Source organism: Mus caroli, chromosome 7 (genome assembly GCF_900094665.2).
Source record: "Mus caroli chromosome 7, CAROLI_EIJ_v1.1, whole genome shotgun sequence".
NCBI lineage: Eukaryota > Metazoa > Chordata > Mammalia > Rodentia > Muridae > Mus > Mus caroli.
Window position 1 is genome coordinate 26,940,714 of NC_034576.1, and position 12,073 is coordinate 26,952,786.

The window sequence follows — 12,073 nt, forward strand, 5'->3', positions numbered from 1 at the left end:
TTCCTTCCTCCCTTCCCTCCCTCCCCTCTCTCTTTCTCTTTCTCTTTCTCTTCTCTCTCTCTCTCTCTCTCTCTCTCTCTCTCCTCCTCCTCCTCCTCTTCCTCCTCCTCCTCCTCCTGCTTTTTCTTTTTGTTTCTGAGACAGGTTTCTCAGGTTGACCCTGAACTCCTGGCTGTTCAGCTTCAGTCTTCCCCACTCTGGGATGATGTTGAGATTGCAGGCACATCCATACTCAAGTGGACAGGTTGAGTATGCTTTTTCATTATGCATACATGTGTACTTACACAGGATATTTGCATGTGCCTGTGTGTGAATCCTCATATATCTTGCTCGCTTTTCTCCATATAACCGTGGAAGTCCTGGAATTCATTCTGTAGACCAGGCTTACCTACAAACTTAGGGTTGTGCCTGCTTCTGTCTCCTGATTGCTGGGTTAAAGGGTATGCACCACCACTGCCCGGCTATCTTGCTTATTTTTCATAGGTTTCTTCATGTTTCTCCGTATTTTTTCTTTAAATTTGTTATTAATATTGTTGTTAGTATTCTTTGAAGTTTTTAAGAGATAGAGTCTACTTAGCCAGGGCTGGCCTCAAACTCCTGATTCTCTTGCCTAGTTCTCCTGAGTATTGAGACTGCCGGTGTTCTGCCATGTCTGACTCCTCGTTTTAGAAACAAGTATGTGTGTGTGCATGCACATGTGCACACGCTTCCGTATCGTATCCCTCCTCCCCATGTGTAGTGATCAGAGGACAACTCCCTGGGTTGTGCTTTCTCCCCCTCCACGTGGTGCCAGGAATGGAACTTAGGCTGTCAGGCTTGGCTGCAGGGCACCTTTATCTACTCAACTGTCTCACTCCCCTGTTTATATTGCTTTAATACTGGCCGAGCTACCTTGTTTGGTGGTTTTTAATTTGTTTCACTGTCCCCACGATTTGCCTGTTGAACTTACAAAGCCACTTCCTAGCAGAGCGCTCCAGTCCTAGAATCAGTGAAAAACAGCAAAACCTTGATCATCCCCAGTGCCAGCTTCTTCCTTCTCCCTTCTGGGGATGGGGGGCAGGACGCGGGACGCAGACAAACACCAATCTTGACAATCTCCTCCTCTTTGTCCTTTTCTCCCCCCACCCCCATCTTTCTGCTTGATGATATCTGTTATGGGATGGAGACCCTTTGGGGACGACTGACCAACAATGAACCCTTCTCTTTGCTTTTATCCTTGGACGCCTATTGCCACCTGGTGGCCATTATGTGCAACAGCAGATTTCTAGATTTAAAAATGAAAAAAAAAAAAAAAACCAAAACCAGTAAAAATGTATCTCATCCATTTTAAGTGGGTCAAGTACCCATGAGCAGATTATCTGGTGGCTCTGTTTTAAAGACATGATCCAGATCTCCAGTCATCAGACAGCTTGACTGATTCTAAGGGATCCCATAAGAGGGTCTCATTCCCACACCTGGAAGACAGTGCTGCTCTTGGCCAGAGGCCTCAGTTCTGCCCAGAGAAGCCTCCCCCTAGCAGCCCAGTGCTGTGTCTGATTCCCCCAGAGCAAGAGAACCTCCGTAAGGAAGGAGAAAGCTGACTCATCTATTTTTAATGTAAAACGTTTAATTTGAAAAACGCTCACTGGGTGTGGTGTGTTTCACTTTCATTAAATATACAGAGAAGATTGTAGAACTCCCCCGGACAAACTGGTCAAATCTTTAAAGGTACACCCTCCACACACCTTAGAGACCAATAGCATGGGAACAGAGTACCCAGGCCCACTGAGCAGGGTGTGGCTCATGTCCACCTTGCAGGTAGTTCTTTCTCTCCATGAGGTGGGGTTAGGGTAAGGAAATCCTCTAGTCCAGGCATTTACGATGTTTAATTTTTAGAGCATTTTAAATTTTTCTTTGTGTCAGCCCCCACAGCAGCCCACGTGAGCACTAGCCACGTAAGCACGGGTGTGCTTGGAAGCCGAGAATGAGCATCAGACACCCTGGACCTGGACTTTAACGTGGAGCATAGTGTAAGTCGCTCGGCATAGGTCTTGGGAGTTGAGCTTGGGTCCTCCTCGGGTCTGCTGGAGGATCAGCTGCTGAGACACCTCTCCTGCCCTGATAGTGTCATTATTAAAGAGTTGCAGGTTTGCTGTTTAAGGCAATGCTGAAGAGGATTGTCTTTTTAAACGAAGTTTATTATGCAGAGGGGTGGTGATGTAGGCCTTCAATCCCAGCACTTGGGAGGCAGAGGCAGGTTGGTCTATGTGACTATACAGAGAAACCCTAAACAACAACCAAAAAGTTGATTAGAATGGTTATTAAATCCATGGATAGAACACAGTGTGGCAGAGGCTGTAGGAGAATCAGGCCCACTAGGCAGATGGAAGGAAACATATTTGTTTTGTTTCTTTGATTGATTTTTTTTCAAGACAGGGTTTCTCTGTGTAGCCCTGGCTGTTGAAACTCACTCTGTAGACCAGGCTGGTCTTGAACTCAGAGATCAGCCTGATGCTGCCTCCCAAGTGCAGGGATTAAGGCATATATAACACCGTCCAGCACTGTGAGGGCCCCTTCTTATACTTATTACAGGGAGATGCCCTGTGGCATGTGATTGTCAGGTAACCTACAATGTGTGCTTGTAGTTGGGTTTCTGATTCCTGGACACCAGGTAGGAAGGAGGGAGTCTGTTAACCCTGGGGCCCACATGGAGAGGGTGCTAGGAGTTTCAGGGAAGAAGTCTAGGAAAACAAACTCCTGGAGGGGAGATAGAACGTGGCTTTGAGGCATGGAATAAGGGACTCCACTCTGGTCTGTCGAGCCTCATGTCCTCGATTATTATAAAATGAACTATTTTTTAAAATATAAATGTATTTATATTACAGTGTGAAGTAATCTGCTGGTTGCATTTCTTTTAACTTTTGTTAGTCCCCAGTAACCAGAGAAACAAAGCTGCACCCAGATACTGGGCAATTATTGATCTAGTAATCCCAATCTGGGCAATTATTGATCTATTAATCCCAATCTGGCTACCTGCTCCATCCCACGTTGCTTGCGTATTATCACAGATCTGGATCTTTGGGATTCAGATGTTTTTTCTCATGGCATCTTTTCAGACCCTCTCCTCCTCCTGGTGATCTGAAACTCCCTCTCTCAGTCCTCCCCCTGGCTGGTAGACATGCTGCTCTGTTTTCTCTCTGCCCAGCCTTTGGGCAATCTGCATTTATTGACAGGGCAGAGAGAACAAATGGTAAGATTTGTTTATAGAACTTGAGACACAAGAGTTTTTTTTAAAATCTAAGTATTACAATGTCATTTTCAGATAGAAACAAGAGGTGAGGGCAGAGAAATGACCATTTGAAAACCCCCAAGGATAACCTTTCCACAGGGCACAAACCCATTCTGACCACAGCTCATCTCAAACCCAGGTGCTCCCGTGGGCTCAGTGGGATGAAGACTTCTGCGAGCTCCTGACTGCAGCAGCCGGTGCCTTTGTGGCCACAGCACTGTCTGTGTAGTGGGTTTCAGATGCACGGCTTCCCCATAGACCTGGCTCTGTAGATAGCCTATTGGTCCAACCAAGGATGTGAAATCTGAGCGCTAAAGAGGGTTCTTCATCCGGTGTCCTGAGCAGACTAGGGAACAACCACAATGCTGCTGTGTAACTGGACATGTTCAACAACTTCCTCAGCAGGGCAGGCGCATACTGAAGATTTGATATGACATCTTAGGCAAATGGGGGCTGAAGGCTGGGGAACAAGGTGTTTGAAGCTGATGTATACTGTGACTTCTGGTTGCTGTGAAGAAAAGTTCAGACTCCCATAAGTTGTCTTCCTGGCCAACCTGGAATTCTTTTTTTTTTTTTTTTTTTAAACTTGGAATTTTTATGATTCTGTTTACTTACCTTATGGTCCGTTGAGACAACTCTTAGATCTGATATGCGATTTGGGTATGCGGGAATTGACTTGCTAAAAGGCCCTTTGTGTAACAATCACAAAACCCCTCCTGCGAAGCTGTTAGCTTAGCTCATCAGAATGGATCCCTCTGCTTCTGGGAAGCCTAAATTCATTCTGCAGTGTCCCTCTTTCTTTGATCGTTCAGAAAAACCCAGAACACTGACAAAGTCCCATCAGAGCACAGCAAGGTGGAACCCTGCCGTGGGTCTCAGGCAAAGCGTATTCAATTACATCTCGATCCAATTTTACTTGCTAGCTTGCATTTAAAACTTAGGCTCACCTGTCCTCTCCACAGGGGTGAACCCAGAAGTACACACAGAAGGGCACCGCCCCTTTAAGGAGGCACCTCCGTGGGAACGCCCACAAAGCACAGGGCGCAGCTGCCAGATGGGCTGGCCCAGGTTGCATGCTGGGATATCCCAGAACTATGAAGCATTATATTTCTTGTAGTTTGGGACAAGGGGACTACATTTCCCAGGTAGCATTGGGTCGGAAGTAGAACATCAACTTCTGGTGTGCAGGCGGAGCTACCCCAGACGGTCAGGTGGGAATAAGAAGTCACTGGTTGGCCTCCATAGAGTAAGGCGGGAGACAGCAGGCGGGTGTGGGTGTGGAAGGTGGGTGGGGCGAATGGGTTTTGATGTGTGGGCGTGTAGGGACTGTGATGTGTGTACGTGTGTGTGTGTGTGTGTGTGTGTGTGTGTGTGTGTGTGTCTGTCAATGTCTAACTGTATACACACCTTGTGCTCTCTGCATTATCTGTGTCTCTGTGCTTGTCGCTGTCTGCTCCTGCTTTCTCTCAGGGACCCAGGGACTAAAGCAGAGGACCAAGCTTCAGTAAGGGGAGGTCAGGTGCAGGGTCTGAAGGGAAGCTTTTCCTGAGGTTCAGACTTGAGCTTGGGATCTGCCAGTGCCTCCGAGGCTCGCCTAAGAGGCCAGCTACTTGTTGAGCTCCGTGACTGTCTCAGAGCTCTGCCGAATCTGAATGTCGTGGGAAGAGAAGGAAAGTTCTCACTGAGGATGCTCTCAAATGTAGTCTGCGATCTCATGTTTACTCGGGTTCCCTGCTTAGGCCATTATTCAAGAGGGAGGCTGGAGAATAATGAAAATATTATCGCTACCCATCTACGATTCAAGAGCGAGTGCTCATTTCGGTTTGAGAACTGAGGTTTTAGTTTTAGAATATAGAACTGAAATATAGGAAATGAAGCAGGAGCACGCAAATTTACAACTGCACTATTGTCCTTACAGTGTCCCCTCCCGTTCCAGCTAGTATTCACATTATCGTTTCAAGGACCCTTGAAGTCTTCTGTCGACAATCCCGTCTTTTTCCCAAGCTGTTTTCGAGAGGGACCTACAGAGGTTAGCATTAGGGCTTTCAAACGCTGCCTTTCTGCATCTGATTTCTATTTCCATGGCATCACAAGTCAGGATGACCTTGTTTTCAAAGCAGGAGAAGAATGCAGGCGATAGATGGTCTTTTCGCTCCTGAGGATCTCGGGAGTGGGAAAGTGATAGCACTGAAGGACTTCATCTAACTTATATTTTTGTCATGAGTACACTTGCTATCTACTCTCTAAGACTTTGCAAACTATTAATCACAGTCACCATGTTTCATGACACATCTCCCCACTCTCTCGGCTTATGGTATAGATCTACCTCCCACTCTCGACCCCGATGCTGCACACCCAGCCTCCGCCACTCAAACTCCAGTAACCAGCATCTTCAGATTCTACCTGACTGAGACCATGGGTGTCTGTCTTTTTGTTTAAAAATGAAGTATTTGTCTTCAAAGTTATGTATGTTGGGTTATGTGTCCGTGATCACAGGTGCCCCTGGAAACCAGAGCTATAGGCTCCCCTGCAGCTTGGGTTCCAGGCACTGTAGCTGTCAGGAGACTGAACTCTGTCCTCTGGAAAAGCCATAGCGGCTCTCAGCCCCTGAGCCATCCCCATTCCCCATGCTTGCCTTCCTCTTTATCGTATTGCATGTGTGCATCCATATTGTAGTAAATGGTTCACTGTGCGAGAGCCCCATCCTCCATGTGCGTGCGTGGTCCATTCGTCTGCTGGTGGGGTCGCGTATCACTGCTATGGAAATGATGCTGGAAGAGAGGTGGGAGTGTAAATGTCTCTTGCTGATGCTGATTTTATTTCCTGTTTTTTGGTTTCCACTCCATAGTGGGATGGATGGATCAGGTGGGAGTTCTGTTTGTAACTGTTTGAGGGTCACTGTTTACAGTCAATGTATGAATTTACATTCCTTCCAGTAGTGTGAGTTTTCCTCCATTGCTCCACGTTATATTTTCTTTCTGATACTAGATACTAATTTTAACAAGATGTATTTCTATCTTTTGTTCTTGAGGGTTGTGCCTACCCAACCTGTGTGCACCATGCATGTGCCTTGAGAGGCCTGAAGAGGGCGTCAACTCCCCTGAAGCTGGAGGTAGGGACGTTGGTGAGACAGGATGTGAGTCCTGGGAATCGAACACAGGTCTTCTGCAAGAGCATAAAGTGATCTAAAACCACTGGGCCATTTCTGCAGCCCCCCCCCCCCATAATGGACACTCTTTTTTTTTTTTTTAAGATTTATTTATTATATGTAAGTACACTGTAGCTGTCTTCAGACACTCCAGAAGAGGGCGCCAGATCTCGTTATGGTTATGGTTGTGAGCCACCATGTGGTTGCTGGGATTTGAACTCTGGACCTTTGGAAGAGCAGTCGGGTGCTCTTACCCACTGAGCCATCTCACCAGCCCCCATAATGGACACTCTTGACAGGCGTGAGGAAGCCTTTGATGGTGACACTCTCTCTCTCTCTCTCTCTCTCTCTCTCTCTCTCTGATGACTAGTTTCTTGCATCTCTGACCGGCCATACTGATGTTCCATTTGGGGAAATGTCTATTTCCAGCTTGCCCGATCCTTAACCAGGAAGTTTCCTTGTCTCTGAGCTGTCTGCATTCCTTATGAAGCTGCTGTGCAGGAGTTTAGCTGTCCCCTCCTAGTCAGATGCAGTTTGCAGTTATTCCCTCCCGGTCTCTAGATTATCCCGGTACCCTGTTGATTGTTACCTTGGCGGTGTAAAGGTTTTTAGTTTGATACAAATGGTCGTATTTGTCCATTTTGCTTCTGTTGCTTGTGTTTTTAGAGTAATGCCCAATATGTCCACTGTCCTGGAGGCTTCCCTGTATATTTTTTATGAGTGTCAGTTTCAAATTTTAATATTTTTTTTCTGTTTTGAGTTGACTTTTGGATGTGGCGAGACAGAAGACATTAGGATGTCATTCTCATGAATGTTAATACTCAGTTTGCCAGCACCACAGATAGAGGCTGCCCTAGAACTCACTTAGATCACATTTGGACTGGGACTTTGAACAAGTTTCTTGTCTCTGCCTCTGGAATTATACACCTCTGCTACCACATCTAATTACAGCTAATTATCTCCATAAAGGATCATGGCTTAATTGAGACGACATAAGTGCTATCATAGATGAGGGAAGGTTCTCAGGAGAGAGTGGTCCATGGTGCACAGTCCCATTCACTAACAGTGGGCACAGAATGCTGGACGCTGCCCCAGCACTGCAGCTGCAGCCCCTCCAGCCTCGCTGTGCTTCAGCCCTGAGTTTACACAGGAGGGGCCACTTGGATGCTATGAGCCCCTGTGAGCCTTGATAGGGGGGTTCCAGTAGGAAGATCTGAGATCTGCTCACATAGGAGGAGTGGCCCAGGTGCAGGGCGAGCTGGATCTCAGGGTGGAAGATGGGATCCCTTCTGCTGGCCTCTTCTGGAGGAAGTTCAAGGCAGACATGTTTGTGCCCTGCACTCCCACACTGCCCCCTTGGCAGTGGGTTGTCTGGGTTAGGAGGGGATCAGCTTTGTGTAGACTCCTGTGTGCTTCCAATTTGTGTGGGGGAGGCTGTGAGCGGTGGGAGGGGAGAGAGCGAGTGGGGAGGCTTGAGAAATAAGTGTAGTCGATGACATCACAGTGACAGAAGTCAGTCTGGGAGCATCAAGTCACAATGCAGTGATGGCTTTCTTTTTGTCCCCCAGGGGAGGAAGCCTGAAGAAGAATGGCCAGCTCTAATAGTCAGGACATGGTCTGTGTAAGTTGTTTTTCTCTTTTTGACCTAGGGTGACTTCAGGTTAGGTGACTCCTTCTTGTCTTTCCCTCTTGAAGCTTCCCAAGGATCCGGAATCCCCCAGCCCAGTCTGCCCCTTTCCAGTGAGGGCTGGCAGGTCTGAGCACTTCCTGTCTGTGCCTCTTCCCAGCTGGCACTGGGGTTGTCTTTGAATGCATTCCTCCACACGTGCTCTCTGCTTGGTCTGTGCTCAGGGAGGACTGTCCTTGCAGTGGAGGTGCCAGTCCCACAGGGAAACAGGGGCCTTGGGGGCTTCAGAGCTTTGAGGGGATGGTCTCATTGAGTGCCCTGGGAAACCTGATTGACATCTGAGGTGTTGTCAGGCTGATGACGCAGTGTGTGTGAGTGAGTGTCCCCTGTGGGTGTGTGTGATGAGATGACCTGCTTGAGGAGGCTTTAGGAGGGAGAGAGTTCAGGTAACAGAGAGAAAGGTCATCCAGGCTGTGATAGGGAGGTGATTGTAGTCTCCAGAGTCAGAGAAGACCTGAGACACACTGGCCACCTAGAAAGTATTTTTTAAAAAGTAGGTAGAAAAGATTAAACCTAATATGCATATAATATGGACTCCTATATGGTATGCTTATGGACTTTTACATAATTTACAAAAATCATTCTCTTTATATCACCTGATATCATAATAAACTCAAGGACTCACAGCATTCCTTTTGTAATTTACCCTGACCCCAGGTGACATTTCCCTTCTGTGGGTATATAGCCTGAGGGATGTGGGTGGAGTGAAGAGGTACAGTTATTGGCTATGTAGGTGGGCACAGTCGTAGTTTATGGAGGGCTCGTGCAGTCAGGTGCCTTGAGCATTTCCTTATGGCTCCCTTTCCCTCTGGTTTCCATCTTGAAAGCTTCCCCAGTTTCACTCTCCTTGTTTTTGCTCTTTCAGGGGTCAGTGACATTTAGGGATGTCGCTGTTGACTTCTCTCAGGAGGAGTGGGCCTGCCTGGATGCTACTCAAAAGGTCTTATACAGGGACATAATGTTGGAGACCTACAGCAACCTGGTCGCAGTGGGTAAGCTTGTGGCCCATGAATGGGGGACGTGTCCTCTACACTGTGGGCCTTCTTCATATGAATTAAAAGTCTTGGCTGTCTTTTAATGTTTAATTGAAGTTGGGTTTGGTGTCCCATGCCTGTCATTCCTTCACTCTGAAGGCTGATGCAACAAGATTGCTGTGAGCTCCAGGTCACTGAGATACACAGTGAGTTCCAGGCTAGCCTAGTCTACATGCTGAGTCCCTGTTTCAAACAAAACAAACTATCTAAATGAAATAAGAAAGTAAAGAAATCAATCAATAAATATAATTGTGGGCTAGAGAGATAACTTGGTGGTTAAGAAAACTGATTGTTCTTGCAGAGGACCCGGGTTCAATTTCCACCACCATCTCAAAACCGTCTGCAACTCCAGTTCCAGGAGAAAAACTGATGTCGTCTTCTGGACTCCATGGGCACCATGTGGGCATGTGGTGCCGGAGCAAACATGCAGACAGACGTCTCCATATGAAGAAAAGAAAATGCATTTAAGTCCACAGCTCTGTTCCTCCTTCTTCCCAAAGCAATAGTTTGAGATTTCTTTGGTCCCAAATAGGAGCTTCATGAAGCCCCTGCCTGCCCACCGTTTGCTGGTCCTCTCAAGTGAGCTCTGGGTGCCTCAAGGGGTCTCCCTCATCGCGTCTGATCCGTGTCGCTCCGGAAGGGGTGTCGACAGGCACTAATCATCCTTTCTCAAAACGCAGAGACAAAGCCTTCCTCCCAAGCAGCAGACCCTTGACCCGGTAACCAGGAAAACCTTTATAGTGACCTCACTCCCAGACGGATAATATCACCCCCAAACTCAAAATCACGCGCATTTTGAAAATTAAAACAAGGCTGGAAAGAAATCTCAGTGGTTAAGAGCACTGACTGCTCTTCCGAAGGTCCTGAGTTCAATTCCCAGCAACCACATGGCTCAGATCCGTAATGAGATCTGATGCCCTCTTCTGGTGTGTCTGAAGACAGCTACAGTGTGCTTACATATAATAAATAAAGCTTTGGGCCAGATCGAGCGGGGCTGGAGCAAGCAGGGCCGGAGTGAACAGAGGTCCTGAATTCAATTCCCAGCATAATGGCTCACAACCATCTGAACAGTGGCAGTGTATTCACATACATAAAATAAATAAATAAATCTTTTTTAAAAAAGAAAGAAAGAAAAAAAAAAAAAAGAAAATTAAAACAATCCAAAATAGGGCTGGAGAGATGGCTCAGTGGTTAAGAGCTCTAACTGCTCTTCTGAAGGTCGCAAGTTCAAATCCCAGCAGCCACATGATGGCTCACAACCATCCGTAATGAGATCTGATGCCCTCTTCCGGGGTGTCTGAAGACAGCTACAGTGTATTTACATATAATAAATAAATAAATCTTAAAAAACAAAACAAAACAAAAAGCAATCCAAAATAAATAAACTAAAATACGATATGAGCCTGTTCTTAGGCTTTTTCTATTTTGTTGTGCCAGTAAATTAACCCAAAATTCCTGTGCAGTCCGCATTCAAAGAATATGAGTTATTCTGCAGGACTTCAAAGCTTCCCAAAAACAATTGTTTTCATACAACTTCCCTACTATCCTAAAAAGCCTGGCGTGGTGGCACACGCTTTAATCCCAGCACTTGGGAGGCAGAGGCAGTGGATTTCTGAGTTCGAGGCCAGCCTGGTCTACACAGTGAGTTCTAGGCCAGCCTGGTATACAGAGTGAGTTCCAGGACAGCCAGGGCTACACAAAGAAACCCTGTCTTGAAAAAAAAAAAAAAAAAAAAGGGAAAAAATCTATTCTTAGGCCTTTTTCCTAATCTGTCATGTCAGGATAATTAACCCAAAATTCCTGTGGAGCCCATGTTCAAAGACTATGAATTAGTTATCCTGCAGACTTCATTATACCATCTTTAAATCAATTGATTCACACTTCTATCTATACCTGCTTATAAGCAGGCAGCTTGTCAAACCAAGATTTAAACCCAAAATTCCTGTGGAGCCCACCTTAGACAGAATAGGAGTACCCTCTAAGACTTATTAGGGAAAAATATCTTCATACCATCTTTAAAGCAATTAATTCAAACTTTCAGTAATACCCGCCTATAGGAAGCAGGCAGTTTTTACTTGTTAAGCTTTCTGCCCAGAGCAGCCTTCATTCTCAGGCTCTCTGAGACTCTGAGCCACCTGCACTCCCCACAGCAGGGGGCCTCAGAGCCTGAGCGCTGTTTCTTTTTTTCAAGATTCCCTGCTTGAATCCCTGTGACATGTCCCAGCGCCACCTTTCTCTCTCTTAGAAAATAAAACTCACTCTTTAAGATTTAATAATCTTAAATTTCTGGTGGATTCTTGCCCAACACGTTGGTTCACTACCTGTTGTGGGAAATATTAAATACATGGAAATTTTAAAAATCACGATTTTGTATTAGTATAGGTGACAGTACTCAAATTATTTGAATATAGTGTTTAATCTTGATATCAACTCTATCCAATAAGTAGCATAAGCTCTGTCTGAATTATATTAATATTACTTTTATTATTTTGGGTTTTATGATGCCAGGTCTCATGTAGTACAGCCTGCAGCCTGGCTTTGGATTTGCTGTGACACTAAATCTGGCCTTGAACTTCTTATCTGCCAGCTTCTACTCCTCAAGTGTGTATCACCATACCCAGTGTTCAGATGGGAAAACTGAGCATAGACTCCTATGGGACTCGCCTAAATGTCATTATTGGTGAGCTGCAGGGATGGGGTCTACACTAGGCTACACAGTATAGCCTGTGGGTTCATGTTCTCACCACTCAGTTCTGCTTTCCTCTTACGTGACAAGCCCTGTCTGCATTTAAAGGAGATTAAAACCCTAATCTGAAGCAACTGATTTGGGGGGGTGGTTGAGACAGGGTTTCTCTGTATAGCCCTGGCTGTCCTGGAACTCACTTTGTAGACCAGGCTGGCCTCGAACTCAGAAATCTGCCTGCCTCTGCCTCCCA

At 46.2% G+C, this 12,073-nt stretch overlaps 1 protein-coding gene across 2 annotated transcripts in view; it reads left to right on the forward strand.

Moving 5' to 3' along the window:
* Positions 1–4,379: 4,379 nt before the first annotated feature.
* LOC110298476 (zinc finger protein 59) overlaps positions 4,380–12,073 on the forward strand; it is a 162,824-nt gene continuing 155,130 nt past the window's right edge. The window contains exons 1-3 of one of the 2 annotated variants that reach the window (XM_021167763.2): positions 4,380–4,514; positions 6,300–6,380; positions 7,985–8,037. In XM_021167763.2, coding sequence (XP_021023422.1) covers positions 8,005–8,037 — 33 coding nt within the window. In that variant the 5' untranslated portion in view covers positions 4,380–4,514; positions 6,300–6,380; positions 7,985–8,004. The remainder of the gene's footprint in view (positions 4,515–6,299; positions 6,381–7,984; positions 8,038–12,073) is intronic. The other variant, XM_021167762.2, reaches the window with a different exon arrangement.